Source organism: Rhinoderma darwinii, chromosome 10 (genome assembly GCF_050947455.1).
Source record: "Rhinoderma darwinii isolate aRhiDar2 chromosome 10, aRhiDar2.hap1, whole genome shotgun sequence".
NCBI classification, from domain to species: domain Eukaryota; kingdom Metazoa; phylum Chordata; class Amphibia; order Anura; family Rhinodermatidae; genus Rhinoderma; species Rhinoderma darwinii.
This window is the reverse complement of record NC_134696.1, coordinates 105878232-105893179: the sequence shown is the minus strand read 5'-3', so window position 1 is coordinate 105893179 and position 14948 is coordinate 105878232. Positions and strand designations below refer to the sequence as shown.

At 46.8% G+C, this 14948-nt stretch overlaps 1 protein-coding gene across 2 annotated transcripts in view; it reads right to left on the bottom strand.

Moving 5' to 3' along the window:
• The window catches only part of LOC142662347 (protein-arginine deiminase type-2-like), a 29126-nt gene extending 14987 nt beyond the window's left edge, over nt 1-14139 (bottom strand). Inside the window, exons 1-2 of one of the 2 annotated variants that reach the window (XM_075840564.1) lie at nt 13957-14139; nt 168-351 (exon numbers count right to left, since the gene is read on the bottom strand). In XM_075840564.1, the coding sequence (XP_075696679.1) occupies nt 168-351; nt 13957-14051 (279 nt within the window). In that variant the 5' untranslated portion in view covers nt 14052-14139. Of the gene's footprint in view, nt 1-167; nt 352-4013; nt 4065-13956 lie in introns of those variants that run through there. The other variant, XM_075840565.1, reaches the window with a different exon arrangement.
• Nucleotides 14140-14948: the final 809 nt, after the last annotated feature.

The following is a 14948-nucleotide window of genomic DNA, read 5'->3' as shown; positions in this document are numbered from 1 at the left end:
TAGAAATTTCTGCAATGACCGTTAGGTTCCCGTGGGGGTGGAGTCGGTTGCTAATTCATGCAAATTTATGCAGCGAGTGATCGCTTACTTCATTATAATGTTTAGATGTGGGGGTCTCCTACCTGGACAGATCAATGCCAGTATAGAGTCCCCATTGACTGACCCACCTTGCCATCGTTGGTCTCGGTGCTTGGCGTCGTCATTCGGAACTCCACCAGCGTCTTCTTGGACAGCGGCCATAGCTTCACCCCGTTAATCACTTTCTGTTGAGAGGCGTCGCTGTTCAGAACTTCAATCTCTATATTGGGGGTTGGACGGAAGCTGAACCACTTACACTCCGGCGGAGACCCCCTAAACGGAGAAAACATGTATTATATTCATAGAACAGCTGTGATATTTAATGGGGCCTAGACTTTCTATAGAAGGAGCCACATCAGCAGCCATCACTATGGGGTTCATCTCACCCGCTCTGATTCTGGGGTCTCGGGGGATGGGATATAGGGACGTGGTCTACAACCTGTGGCTCTCTAGCAATGACAAAACTACAACTCCCATCATGCACTGGCACAACGTCCTCGACGTCTCATGGTTATCTATAGGTTACAGAACAGGGGCTTCTGCACATAGGAGTCAATTTTAAAGATCTCTGCTTGCAGTCAGTAAATGGGAACATTCTTATTTTCATCCCTAGGATGAAAAGCCATCCAGATTTTTCACAGCTGATGGTTTGTTACAGCTGTGTCCAGTCTAAACAATCCTCTGCGAGCTAAACACTGCAACACAAATCTCTCTCAATTTGCTACAATGTATCAGTGAATGTAACACATATTCCCCAGTAGCAGTGTTGGCTCTCTACAGGTTCTCAGCGTCAGGTTGTAAACACAACCATGTTCATTCATTGACAGCAAGCTGAGATTTGGAAACTGGTGAGGAATTGAAAGACAAAACATATTAGAAAGTTAACTTTTACAGAAGACTGGACGCCGCGGTCCCTGGAAGCGCTTGTTTCTCATATCTTGGCGACTTCTTTTGCAGGTTCGGACCCGTCCGTCTCCCCTCCCCCGAGCTCCCTCCATCCCGCAGAACAGCTGCAAGTTCCAGCAGTTTGAAGAAAGCGATAAACTATATTTGCAGATTAACAGTGATACGGGAGATTGACACATTCAGCTCACACAGCGGTGGCGTCCAGCACATATCCCGGCCTAAATAAGGAGAGCCCTAATAATGTCATCTCGTAAACCTGTCACCCTCAGGCCGCCCCATCCCATTTTACAAGGCCTGCGGAGTTCAATCGGGAAATATAAGTCCAGGACGAGAACACTAGGTCTTTAAATGACATCGCCGGAGAAGCTTTCCCAGGCTCCTGAACGGCAAATCTTCCAATTATGCAATGAACCATCCCACTCCCCATATTAGGGACCCTCTCTATATGTATCACCCAGTAACATGATCAGAAGGGAACGGGGGGTGTATTACGGTCTCAGCAACAACCAATATGGAGCCCACTACGACTCCTATGAGGCTTTCCTAGAGTCCTAGAGTCCTGAACGGCAAATCTGCCTTATTGGTTGTAACCCAACTTTCCCAAAAACAGATATTCTGAATAGAATTCTAGAGCGACAGGTGGAGAGGACTCTGGTCTTATATTTACTGGGGATTTCACGCTTTAATCTATAAACAGGCGTCAGTAACCTGCAAGTTCTAAGATGTCTCAAAGGGACCGGAGAGGAACGCACGACGCCAGCACGGTCGGCAGCCCCGGCTCGGACGACGTGTGGGAACAAGCTCTTACAAATGACACGGAGAGGGGGGGGGGCGCTGGAGCCGAGGCGCTCGTAAATTCTCCATTCACTAGGACACACAAGTGTTATCATCCACTTATTAAAGGGGAACTCCAGAAACCTCAGGAAGTTTTACTTTGCATCCAAATTTGCTTCCAAGTTTAACAGCGCCCCCGCTGGTGACTACCAGAAATGACAACAAACACAAGGAAGGCTATTGGTCACGGGCAGACGCCATCTGCGGAGCTCCTCCCACTGAGAATATCAGAAGGTGCGACTATAAAGAAATATTAAGATATAATATGATAGAATTTCCAGAACATTCACGTTGACCACCGCTGGCGTAGATTCAGTATTTGTCATGGCAACACCCATCACGTCATTGATTCTTCACATCCAGACGCTGGACTGGGAAAGCGCCAACAACGGTTTCCTGTAGACTCTGCACCTCTGGAGAAGACACCGAAAACAAGCGTCTATTACATGTGACGAAAGGTTGTCACAGCTCCACCCCCAATGCCATCATCACTAACCGCCCACAACCAGGAGATCACCCGACTCTACTCCAGGACATTCCTTTGACGTCTGGGTGGACATCGCCTTCATCTAGATGGACGTTTTCTTGTAGGGCGACCTCAATCTGCAGCTGGACTGAAGGGTCTTCTCTTGTCCAACTTCCGTGTTTGCAGCTAAAAAAGATCTGTCGGGGCATGCTGGGAGTTGTAGTTTTGAAAGCTCTGATGAGCCACAAGTTGGAGACCTGTAATCTAACCCTATAATGACCCATCTTTCTACTGCGCTGGATGGCCGCTTCTAGGACTGTATGTGTCTGTGGCTTCTCTGGAGCCTCCGGTGACTACATCAGAGCCCGTGGGTGCGGGCGCTGCCAGGGAGCGCCAGCCATTAGGGATGATCAGGTAAACGCCACGTCTTGATGAAGAAATTCCAACTGGTTAATCTGCGGGAACTCTACTGGTCGCCCAGTTGGATCATCGATGGAGTGATTTACGGGGGGGGGTAGAATCCGGCCATGTACGAGATTTGCGTGATCTGCTGGTGGTGATGGGCCGGAGGCCTCCACAATATAAATGACCCCCCAATAAGTTATCAGGCTGCATCCTCTGTCCATGGCGTCCCACGAGTTCACCTAGAACACGACACTATCAACAAGTGGCCACTCATGTTCAGTCATTTGTCATCTTGAAGTCCAGTCAAAAATAGAAATCATCCCGGGCGGTCAGAGGTCGTCCCCGGCAACGATCATTCATGGAAGCGACCCAGACGATCGGCTGAAAGTTACAACAGACGTCCATCAAATGTGAAAGGCCAACGCCAGGCCAAGCTGGTGCCCAGTCACAGATATCACACCGGCAGCACGAGGCTGATCCCCAGGGGCCTACAGACCGCTGCCAGGAGGCACTTACAGAGGGAGGCTGCATGTACTACCTTCATCAGTGGTGAGACCCTCTACTGGCACTACAAGGTGAGGAGGAACCCGAGAAGAAGGGAAGACGACCTAGTACTCCGGAGGTGTGATCCAGAGCAGGGGCCGTTTTGATTTCAGTTATGGGACCCCCTCTCCCCTATGGGACCCCCTCTCCTGCTCATGTTGAGGACTTTGTGATGTAAGGGCCGAGGACCCCAGAATCTCCAGTCTCTGGACCCGGCCCTAGATAAACATTGGCGAGTTGCTGACCCGTCCGCCGCAGAGGACGCACTCAGCCGTAAGCCATACCAATCCTTAGAAGGTTATTCCAATGGATCGTTCCGTGCGTCTCCGAATATCCCTCCCCAGGTGCCGAGAGCCATCGCTCCGCAGAGATTACCCAGTCACAGCTGCTCGCCGGCGGACATGTGCCAGACCTCACCACGGAGAGCAGATATTAACCCACGCGCTGGTAGTGATGACGAGACACATAGGAAGTATAAACTCTGGGGGCTTCATAACAGACAAGTTTCATTGATATGAAGTCCAAGAAAAATTATCCAAATTTGCCCTAAACGCAGCGATGACCACTCATCAGGGAAGATATCGCCGTTTACAGTGCGCCGGATCCGACCGTGCGGAACCTTAACCGCAGAACATTCACTTTCTGTTGAGCCGACCCGTTGTAGAGACTCCCCCTGATCTGGGGGCACATAAATGGTGGGACATCTCACGCATAACACAGGAAATGTCCCGACCGTAACGGTCACCACAGCCGTGAAAATATTTTACGTCACGTTTCCCACCGCAGGCGGCAGATCTCCATTGGTCAGAATTGATAGAGGAGAAAATACATTCCCCAGACCATAGAAAACAAAGACTTATCAAAACTGCAGCCGTCACCCATAGCAACCAATCAGATTGCAGCTCTTATTTTTCAGAGGCCCTCTGGAAAATGAGAGCAGCAACCTGATTGGTTGCCATGGACAACTGCTCCACTTTTCCTTTTTTTTTTGGTCTCCCCCACATCCTAACGAGAATCACGGACATGTTAATGAGCAGCCGTCACTAACGATAATCTCACGTCCGCCGGCACCACATTATTACAGTCACTAACGATAATCTCACGTCCGCCACATTATTACAGTCACTAACGATAATCTCACGTCCGCCACATTATTACAGTCACTAACGATAATCTCACGTCCGACACATTATTACAGTCACTAACGATAATCTCACGTCCGCCGTCACATTATTACAGTCACTAACGATAATCTCACGTCCGCCGTCACATTATTACAGTCACTAACGATAATCTCACGTCCGCCGTCACATTATTACAGTCACTAACGATAATCTCACGTCCGCCGTCACATTATTACAGTCACTAACGATAATCTCACGTCCGCCACATAATTACAGTCACTAACGATAATCTCACGTCCGCCGTCACATTATTACAGTCACTAACGATAATCTCACGTCCGTCACATTATTACTGTCACTAACGATAATCTCACGTCCGCCGCCACATTATTACAGTCACTAACGATAATCTCACGTCCGTCACATTATTACAGTCACTAACGATAATCTCACGTCCGCCGGCACATTATTACAGTCACTAACGATAATCTCACGTCCGCCGCCACATTATTACAGTCACTAACGATAATCTCACATCCGCCGCCACATTATTACAGTCACTAACGATAATCTCACGTCCGCCGCCACATTATTACAGTCACTAACGATAATCTCACGTCCGTCACATTATTACAGTCACTAACGATAATCTCACGTCCGCCGCCACATTATTACAGTCACTAACGATAATCTCACATCCGCCGCCACATTATTACAGTCACTAACGATAATCTCACGTCCGCCGCCACATTATTACAGTCACTAACGATAATCTCACGTCCGCCGCCGCATTATTACAGTCACTAACGATAATCTCACGTCCGCCGGCACATTATTACAGTCACTAACGATAATCTCACGTCCGTCACATTATTACAGTCACTAACGATAATCTCACGTCCGCCGCATTATTACAGTCACTAACGATAATCTCACGTCCGCCGCATTATTACAGTCACTAACGATAATCTCACGTCCGCCGCATTATTACAGTCACTAACGATAATCTCACGTCCGCCGTCACATTATTACAGTCACTAACGATAATCTCACGTCCGCCGCCACATTATTACAGTCACTAACGATAATCTCACGTCCGCCGTCACATTATTACAGTCACTAACGATAATCTCACGTCCGCCGCCACATTATTACAGTCACTAACGATAATCTCACATCCGCCGCCGCATTATTACAGTCACTAACGATAATCTCACGTCCGCCGTCACATTATTAGTCACTAACGATAATCTCACGTCCACCGCCACATTATTACAGTCACTAACGATAATCTCACGTCCGCCGCCACATTATTACAGTCACTAACGATAATCTCACGTCCGCCGTCACATTATTACAGTCACTAACGATAATCTCACGTCCGCCGGCACATTATTACAGTCACTAACGATAATCTCACGTCCGTCACATTATTACAGTCACTAACGATAATCTCACGTCCGCCGCATTATTACAGTCACTAACGATAATCTCACGTCCGCCGCATTATTACAGTCACTAACGATAATCTCACGTCCGCCGCATTATTACAGTCACTAACGATAATCTCACGTCCGCCGCCACATTATTACAGTCACTAACGATAATCTCACGTCCGCCGCCACATTATTACAGTCACTAACGATAATCTCACGTCCGTCACATTATTACAGTCACTAACGATAATCTCACGTCCGCCGCCACATTATTACAGTCACTAACGATAATCTCACGTCCGCCGCCACATTATTACAGTCACTAACGATAATCTCACGTCCGTCACATTATTACAGTCACTAACGATAATCTCACGTCCGCCGCCACATTATTACAGTCACTAACGATAATCTCACATCCGCCGTCACATTATTACAGTCACTAACGATAATCTCACGTCCGCCGCCACATTATTACAGTCACTAACGATAATCTCACGTCCGCCGCCACATTATTACAGTCACTAACGATAATCTCACGTCCGCCGTCACATTATTACAGTCACTAACGATAATCTCACGTCCGCCGCCACATTATTACAGTCACTAACGATAATCTCACGTCCGCCGTCACATTATTACAGTCACTAACGATAATCTCACGTCCGCCGTCACATTATTACAGTCACTAACGATAATCTCACGTCCGCCGTCACATTATTACAGTCACTAACGATAATCTCACGTCCGCCGCCACATTATTACAGTCACTAACGATAATCTCACATCCGCCGCCGCATTATTACAGTCACTAACGATAATCTCACGTCCGCCGTCACATTATTACAGTCACTAACGATAATCTCACGTCCGCCGGCACATTATTACAGTCACTAACGATAATCTCACGTCCGCCGTCACATTATTACAGTCACTAACGATAATCTCACGTCCGCCGCCGCATTATTACAGTCACTAACGATAATCTCACGTCCGCCGCCGCATTATTACAGTCACTAACGATAATCTCACGTCCGCCGCATTATTACAGTCACTAACGATAATCTCACGTCCGCCGTCACATTATTACAGTCACTAACGATAATCTCACGTCCGTCACATTATTACAGTCACTAACGATAATCTCACGTCCGCCACATTATTACAGTCACTAACGATAATCTCACGCCCGCCGCCGCATTATTACAGTCACTAACGATAATCTCACGTCCGCCGTCACATTATTACAGTCACTAACGATAATCTCACGTCCGCCGTCACATTATTACAGTCACTAACGATAATCTCACGTCCGCCGCCACATTATTACAGTCACTAACGATAATCTCACGTCCGCCACATTATTACAGTCACTAACGATAATCTCACGTCCGCCGTCACATTATTACAGTCACTAACGATAATCTCACGTCCGTCACATTATTACAGTCACTAACGATAATCTCACGTCCGCCACATTATTACAGTCACTAACGATAATCTCACGTCCGCCGCATTATTACAGTCACTAACGATAATCTCACGTCCGCCGTCACATTATTACAGTCACTAACGATAATCTCACGTCCGCCACATTATTACAGTCACTAACGATAATCTCACGTCCGCCGCCACATTATTACAGTCACTAACGATAATCTCACGTCCGCCGGCACATTATTACAGTCACTAACGATAATCTCACGTCCGCCGTCACATTATTACAGTCACTAACGATAATCTCACGTCCGCCGTCACATTATTAGTCACTAACGATAATCTCACGTCCGCCGTCACATTATTAGTCACTAACGATAATCTCACGTCCGCCGTCACATTATTACAGTCACTAACGATAATCTCACGTCCGCCGTCACATTATTAGTCACTAACGATAATCTCACGTCCGCCGTCACATTATTACAGTCACTAACGATAATCTCACGTCCGTCACCGCATTATTACAGTCACTAACGATAATCTCACGTCCGCCGTCACATTATTACAGTCACTAACGATAATCTCACGTCCGCCGTCACATTATTACAGCCACTAACGATAATCTCACGTCCGCCGGCACATTATTACAGTCACTAACGATAATCTCACGTCCGCCGTCACATTATTACAGTCACTAACGATAATCTCACGTCCACCGCCGCATTATTACAGTCACTAACGATAATCTCACGTCCGCCGTCACATTATTACAGTCACTAACGATAATCTCACGTCCGTCACATTATTACAGTCACTAACGATAATCTCACGTCCGCCACATTATTACAGTCACTAACGATAATCTCACGTCCGCCGGCGCATTATTACAGTCACTAACGATAATCTCACGTCCGCCGGCGCATTATTACAGTCACTAACGATAATCTCACGTCCGCCGGCGCATTATTACAGTCACTAACGATAATCTCACATCCGCCGTCACATTATTAGTCACTAACGATAATCTCACGTCCTCCGTCACATTATTACAGTCACTAACGATAATCTCACGTCCGTCGTCACATTATTACAGTCACTAACGATAATCTCACGTCCGTCACATTATTACAGTCACTAACGATAATCTCACGTCCGCCGCCACATTATTACAGTCACTAACGATAATCTCACGTCCGCCGCCACATTATTACAGTCACTAACGATAATCTCACGTCCGCCGCCACATTATTACAGTCACTAACGATAATCTCACGTCCTCCGTCACATTATTACAGTCACTAACGATAATCTCACGTCCGCCGGCGCATTATTACAGTCACTAACGATAATCTCACGTCCGTCGCATTATTACAGTCACTAACGATAATCTCACGTCCGCCGGCGCATTATTACAGTCACTAACGATAATCTCACGTCCGTCACATTATTACAGTCACTAACGATAATCTCACGTCCGTCACATTATTACAGTCACTAACGATAATCTCACGTCCACCGCCACATTATTACAGTCACTAACGATAATCTCACGTCCGTCACATTATTACAGTCACTAACGATAATCTCACGTCCGTCACATTATTACAGTCACTAACGATAATCTCACGTCCGTCACATTATTACAGTCACTAACGATAATCTCACGTCCGCCGTCACATTATTACAGTCACTAACGATAATCTCACGTCCGCCACATTATTACAGTCACTAACGATAATCTCACGTCCGCCGTCACATTATTACAGTCACTAACGATAATCTCACGTCCGCCGTCACATTATTACAGTCACTAACGATAATCTCACGTCCACCGTCACATTATTACAGTCACTAACGATAATCTCACGTCCGCCGCCGCATTATTACAGTCACTAACGATAATCTCACGTCCGCCGCATTATTACAGTCACTAACGATAATCTCACGTCCGTCACCGCATTATTACAGTCACTAACGATAATCTCACGTCCGCCACATTATTACAGTCACTAACGATAATCTCACGTCCGCCGCCGCATTATTACAGTCACTAACGATAATCTCACGTCCGCCGTCACATTATTACAGTCACTAACGATAATCTCACGTCCGCCGTCACATTATTACAGTCACTAACGATAATCTCACATCCGCCGTCACATTATTACAGTCACTAACGATAATCTCACGTCCGCCGTCACATTATTACAGTCACTAACGATAATCTCACATCCGCCGTCACATTATTACAGTCACTAACGATAATCTCACGTCCGCCGCATTATTACAGTCACTAACGATAATCTCACGTCCGCCGGCACATTATTACAGTCACTAACGATAATCTCACGTCCGCCGCCGCATTATTACAGTCACTAACGATAATCTCACGTCCGCCGTCACATTATTACAGTCACTAACGATAATCTCACATCCGCCGTCACATTATTACAGTCACTAACGATAATCTCACGTCCGCCGCATTATTACAGTCACTAACGATAATCTCACGTCCGCCGCCACATTATTACAGTCACTAACGATAATCTCACATCCGCCGCCACATTATTACAGTCACTAACGATAATCTCACGTCCGTCACATTATTACTGTCACTAACGATAATCTCACATCCGCCGCCACATTATTACTGTCACTAACGATAATCTCACGTCCGCCGTCACATTATTACAGTCACTAACGATAATCTCACGTCCGCCGTCACATTATTACAGTCACTAACGATAATCTCACGTCCGTCACATTATTACAGTCACTAACGATAATCTCACGTCCGCCGTCACATTATTACAGTCACTAACGATAATCTCACGTCCGCCGTCACATTATTACAGTCACTAACGATAATCTCACGTCCGCCGTCACATTATTACAGTCACTAACGATAATCTCACGTCCGCCGCCACATTATTACAGTCACTAACGATAATCTCACGTCCGCCGGCACATTATTACAGTCACTAACGATAATCTCACGTCCGCCGCCACATTATTACAGTCACTAACGATAATCTCACGTCCGCCGCCACATTATTACAGTCACTAACGATAATCTCACGTCCGCCGCCACATTATTACAGTCACTAACGATAATCTCACGTCCGCCGTCACATTATTACTGTCACTAACGATAATCTCACGTCCGCCGCCGCATTATTACAGTCACTAACGATAATCTCACGTCCGTCACATTATTACAGTCACTAACGATAATCTCACGTCCGTCACATTATTACAGTCACTAACGATAATCTCACGTCCGCCACATTATTACAGTCACTAACGATAATCTCACGTCCGCCACATTATTACAGTCACTAACGATAATCTCACGTCCGACACATTATTACAGTCACTAACGATAATCTCACGTCCACCGCCGCATTATTACAGTCACTAACGATAATCTCACGTCCGCCGTCACATTATTACAGTCACTAACGATAATCTCACGTCCGTCACATTATTACAGTCACTAACGATAATCTCACGTCCGCCGGCACATTATTACAGTCACTAACGATAATCTCACGTCCGCCGTCACATTATTACAGTCACTAACGATAATCTCACGTCCGCCACATTATTACAGTCACTAACGATAATCTCACGTCCGCCGTCACATTATTACAGTCACTAACGATAATCTCACGTCCGCCGCCACATTATTACAGTCACTAACGATAATCTCACGTCCGCCGGCGCATTAAAGGGCCGGTGTAACTAAAGCTTCCTCACTGTAGAATGAATAGTTCTGCAACTTTGTGTTTGAATAACTCATTAAAAATTTATTCTTGCTGGCAGTGAATGGAAACATTGGGTTTTGCCTCTAGAGGCTGAAAACCTGCCTGACCTAGTCCTGCTCACACAGCGATCAGCCTGGACAGAGATTTGTTCGGCTCACAGAGAAGTAGGAGGTCAGGACTGGTTTTTAGCCTCTGGATATAAATAATGAATGTTTCCCTTCAGTCACAGCAAGCAGAGATTTTGAAACGCTTATAAAATTGTAACAGATTCTCTCTTAAAGTGTCAGGACTGTTCATTACGCAATGCTGGAGCGTCGTCTAACGGTTCCCGGGCGCGATGTTATTCTGGGACACGGCTACGAGAAGACGAGTCCTGAGGGGGAAATGACGCAACGTCCGGGTTATTATTTGTCACTTCTTTGTGCTGTAATCTCCTCCGGAGGCTTCATAACTAAACTGAAGAAGTAGCGACAATCATGAAAAACGGAGGGGGCGACAGATCATCCAGAAATGAAAATCGCCCGCTCACTTTACGGATAAGAGACTCGTGTCAGTACTACAGCGGGGGGATATTAAAGAGGACGCTCCCCTCGCCTGACAAAAGACTTGTATTGCCCATGAAATTATTCTGGAGCAAATTCTCTCATAACTCTGTTTTGCCGTTCCTCTGTTATTCCTCCTAGAAATGTATGATAAATTTACAGCTGGGTGAAACCTCTTGAGGGTGTGTTCATACACAGAATGACAATGTCCAATCAGTGCAGTGAGTGTAGGGACACGCCCCTTTGACAAGGGGAATTGTAACACCCAGTTGTCAATTGATTCATAGATTTCTAGGAGGAATAACGGAGGAACGGCACAATGCAGAGTTCTGGGAAAAGATGCTCCAGAATGGTTATTTCATGGGGAATAAAAGTCAGGAGAGGGGAGCGTCCTCTATAACTAGCCCTGAACACAACACAACAATCTCGTTACATTGTCACCCAGCTTTCCTAGACTCCCGAATGCGCTAGTTATGCAGCGTTACAAGAGTGAGGTGCAGATCTGGCCGCTGTCTCATTCAGGAGTCTGGAAAAGCTGGGTGACATCGGGACCTGTAATAGTGACCCAGCCTGTCCCAGAAAAGATAGAATGAAGAAACGCCGCAATAAAAACGTTCACCGACTTTCCAGCGAGGACAATAAAACGGTCGTATGTCGTGAGCGGATCTGTGTACGGCACCAGGATACAGGGAGCTGGAGCGTTATAACCTTATAATGTCACACCCACTGCCCCATCCCCCACGGTGACTTCTGGTTAACTCGTTATACGTGCGGCGTCTGCGATTCACAACAGGAGAAGTCGCCAGCGGCAAATGACGGCAGGCGCTGCCTCTAGTTAACCCTTCAGGATCATCAGGCGTTCACATTGCACTTTAATACCCAATGATAGCACCCGAGTCGCTGCAGTTTTAGGTCAAACACGGAAATGGCGCAGGACGGGTTTTCTCTACTGGAGCGATCGGATGATCTATTATTTGCTCACTAGTCGATACAATGGGAGGAGCTATTTGGCGGGATTTGGGGAATGAAAGTGAACGGCGTCAAAATCTGACACCTTGTGCGGTCGCCCGGAGATTATTGGATGTCACAGTAGAACCAGTTATACCAGAGGCGACACAGCGGCCCGTCCGCGCCGAACACTTAGCGACATTTCTGTGTCACGGATGGATGCGGTGGACAGAAGCGACTTTAGTGAAGGCGGCAGGCGGTGTCACATATAATCCGCTGCTGCGTCACTCCGGCCCTGCTATTCCAGAATCAATGACGACGCCATCACCCATATGCAGCATCACAGCTTATACAGATGTAGCAGAGCTGAACTTGTCTATTAACACAGACGATATAACGGAGCACACAATGTAATAGTGTCACCTGCAGTCCTATGTAACACCACAGATAACACAGTGATAGCTCTCTGATTACAGATAATGTAGTAGTGTCACCTGCAGTCCTATGTAACACCACAGATAACACAGTGATAGCTCTCTGAGTACAGATAATGTAGTAGTGTTACCTGCAGTCCTATGTAACACCACAGATAACAGTGATAACTCTCTGATTACAGATAATGTAGTAGTGTTACCTGCAGTCCTATGTAACACCACAGATAACACACAGTGATAACTCTCTGAGTACAGATAATGTAGTAGATGTTACCTGCAGCCCTATGTAACACCACAGATAACACAGTGATAATTCTCTGATTACAGATAATGTAGTAGATGTTACCTGCAGTCCTATGTAACACCACAGATAACACAGTGATAACTCTCTGAGTACAGATAATGTAGTAGATGTCACCTGCAGTCCTATGTAACACCACAGATAACACAGTGATAACTCTCTGAGTACAGATAATGTAGTAGATGTCACCTGCAGTCCTATGTAACACCACAGGTAACACAGTGATAACTCTCTGAGTACAGATAATGTAGTAGTGTTACCTGCAGTCCTATGTAACACCACAGATAACACAGTGATAACTCTGCAGACAGATAATGTAGTCGATGAGGGGGCCCCCCGGGGGTGCAGACAGAAGAGGGGCCCCCGCGGGTGCAGACAGAAGAGGGGCCCCCCGGGGGTGCAGACAGAAGAGGGGCCCGCCGGGGGTGCAGACAGAAGAGGGGGGCCCCCGGGGGTGCAGACAGAAGAGGGGGGCCCCCGGGGGTGCAGACAGAAGAGGGGGGCCCCCGGGGGTGCAGACAGAAGAGGGGGGCCCCCGGGGGTGCAGACAGAAGAGGGGGGCCCCCGGGGGTGCAGACAGAAGAGGGGGGCCCCCGGGGGTGCAGACAGAAGAGGGGGGCCCCGGTGTGCAGGCTGAGTGCAGTTAGTGGGGTGCAGACTATGAGGGGACATCTGAGTGCAGTTAGTGGGGTGCACACACATTAGGGGGGTGTAATAATGGCGCACACTCACCCGTTGACATCTATAGACAGGGTGGTGCCAAGCACACACACAGCCTGCAGTCTCTGCCCGCGGTCCAGGCGCAGCGTCCGGCTCTGTCCCTGCATCCTGTCCGCTCTCTACCTGCAGCAGGTGACGACTGCCGGACCGCTTCTCTAATCACCCCCGACCAGCCCGGAGCGCCGCCCCCGGACATCACTGGCCGCACAGCCTGTCAATCATAACAAGGGGCGGGGTCAACACCAGGAGGGGGAGACCTGCACCCTGATCCCTGCAGATAAGTATAGAAACTCCCAGTAAGGAGAAAACTCAGCCTGGAGCAATGAGGAGCAATGAGGAGCCTGAGAACAAAAGATCATAGCATGTAATAATACAGTATAGAACAGCCTGCCTAGAATAACCCATCATATAATACACCTGCCTAGAATAACCCATCATATAATACACCTGCCTAGAATAACCCATCATATAATACACCTGCCTAGAATAACCCATCATATAATACACCTGCCTAGAATAACCCATCATATAATACACCTGCCTAGAATAACCCATCATATAATACACCTGCCTAGAATAAACCATCATATAATACACCTGCCTAGAATAAACCATCATATAATACACCTGCCTAGAATAACCCATCATATAATACACCTGCCTAGAATAACCCATCATATAATACACCTGCCTAGAATAACCCATCATATAATACACCTGCCTAGAATAACCCATCATATAATACACCTGCCTAGAATAACCCATCATATAATACACCTGCCTAGAATAACCCATCATATAATACACCTGCCTAGAATAACCCATCATATAATACACCTGCCTAGAATAACCCATCATATAATACACCTGCCTAGAATAAACCATCATATAATACACCTGCCTAGAATAACTCATCATATAATACACCTGCCTAGAATAACCCATCATATAATACACCTGCCTAGAATAACCCATCATATAATACACCTGCTTAGAATAACCCA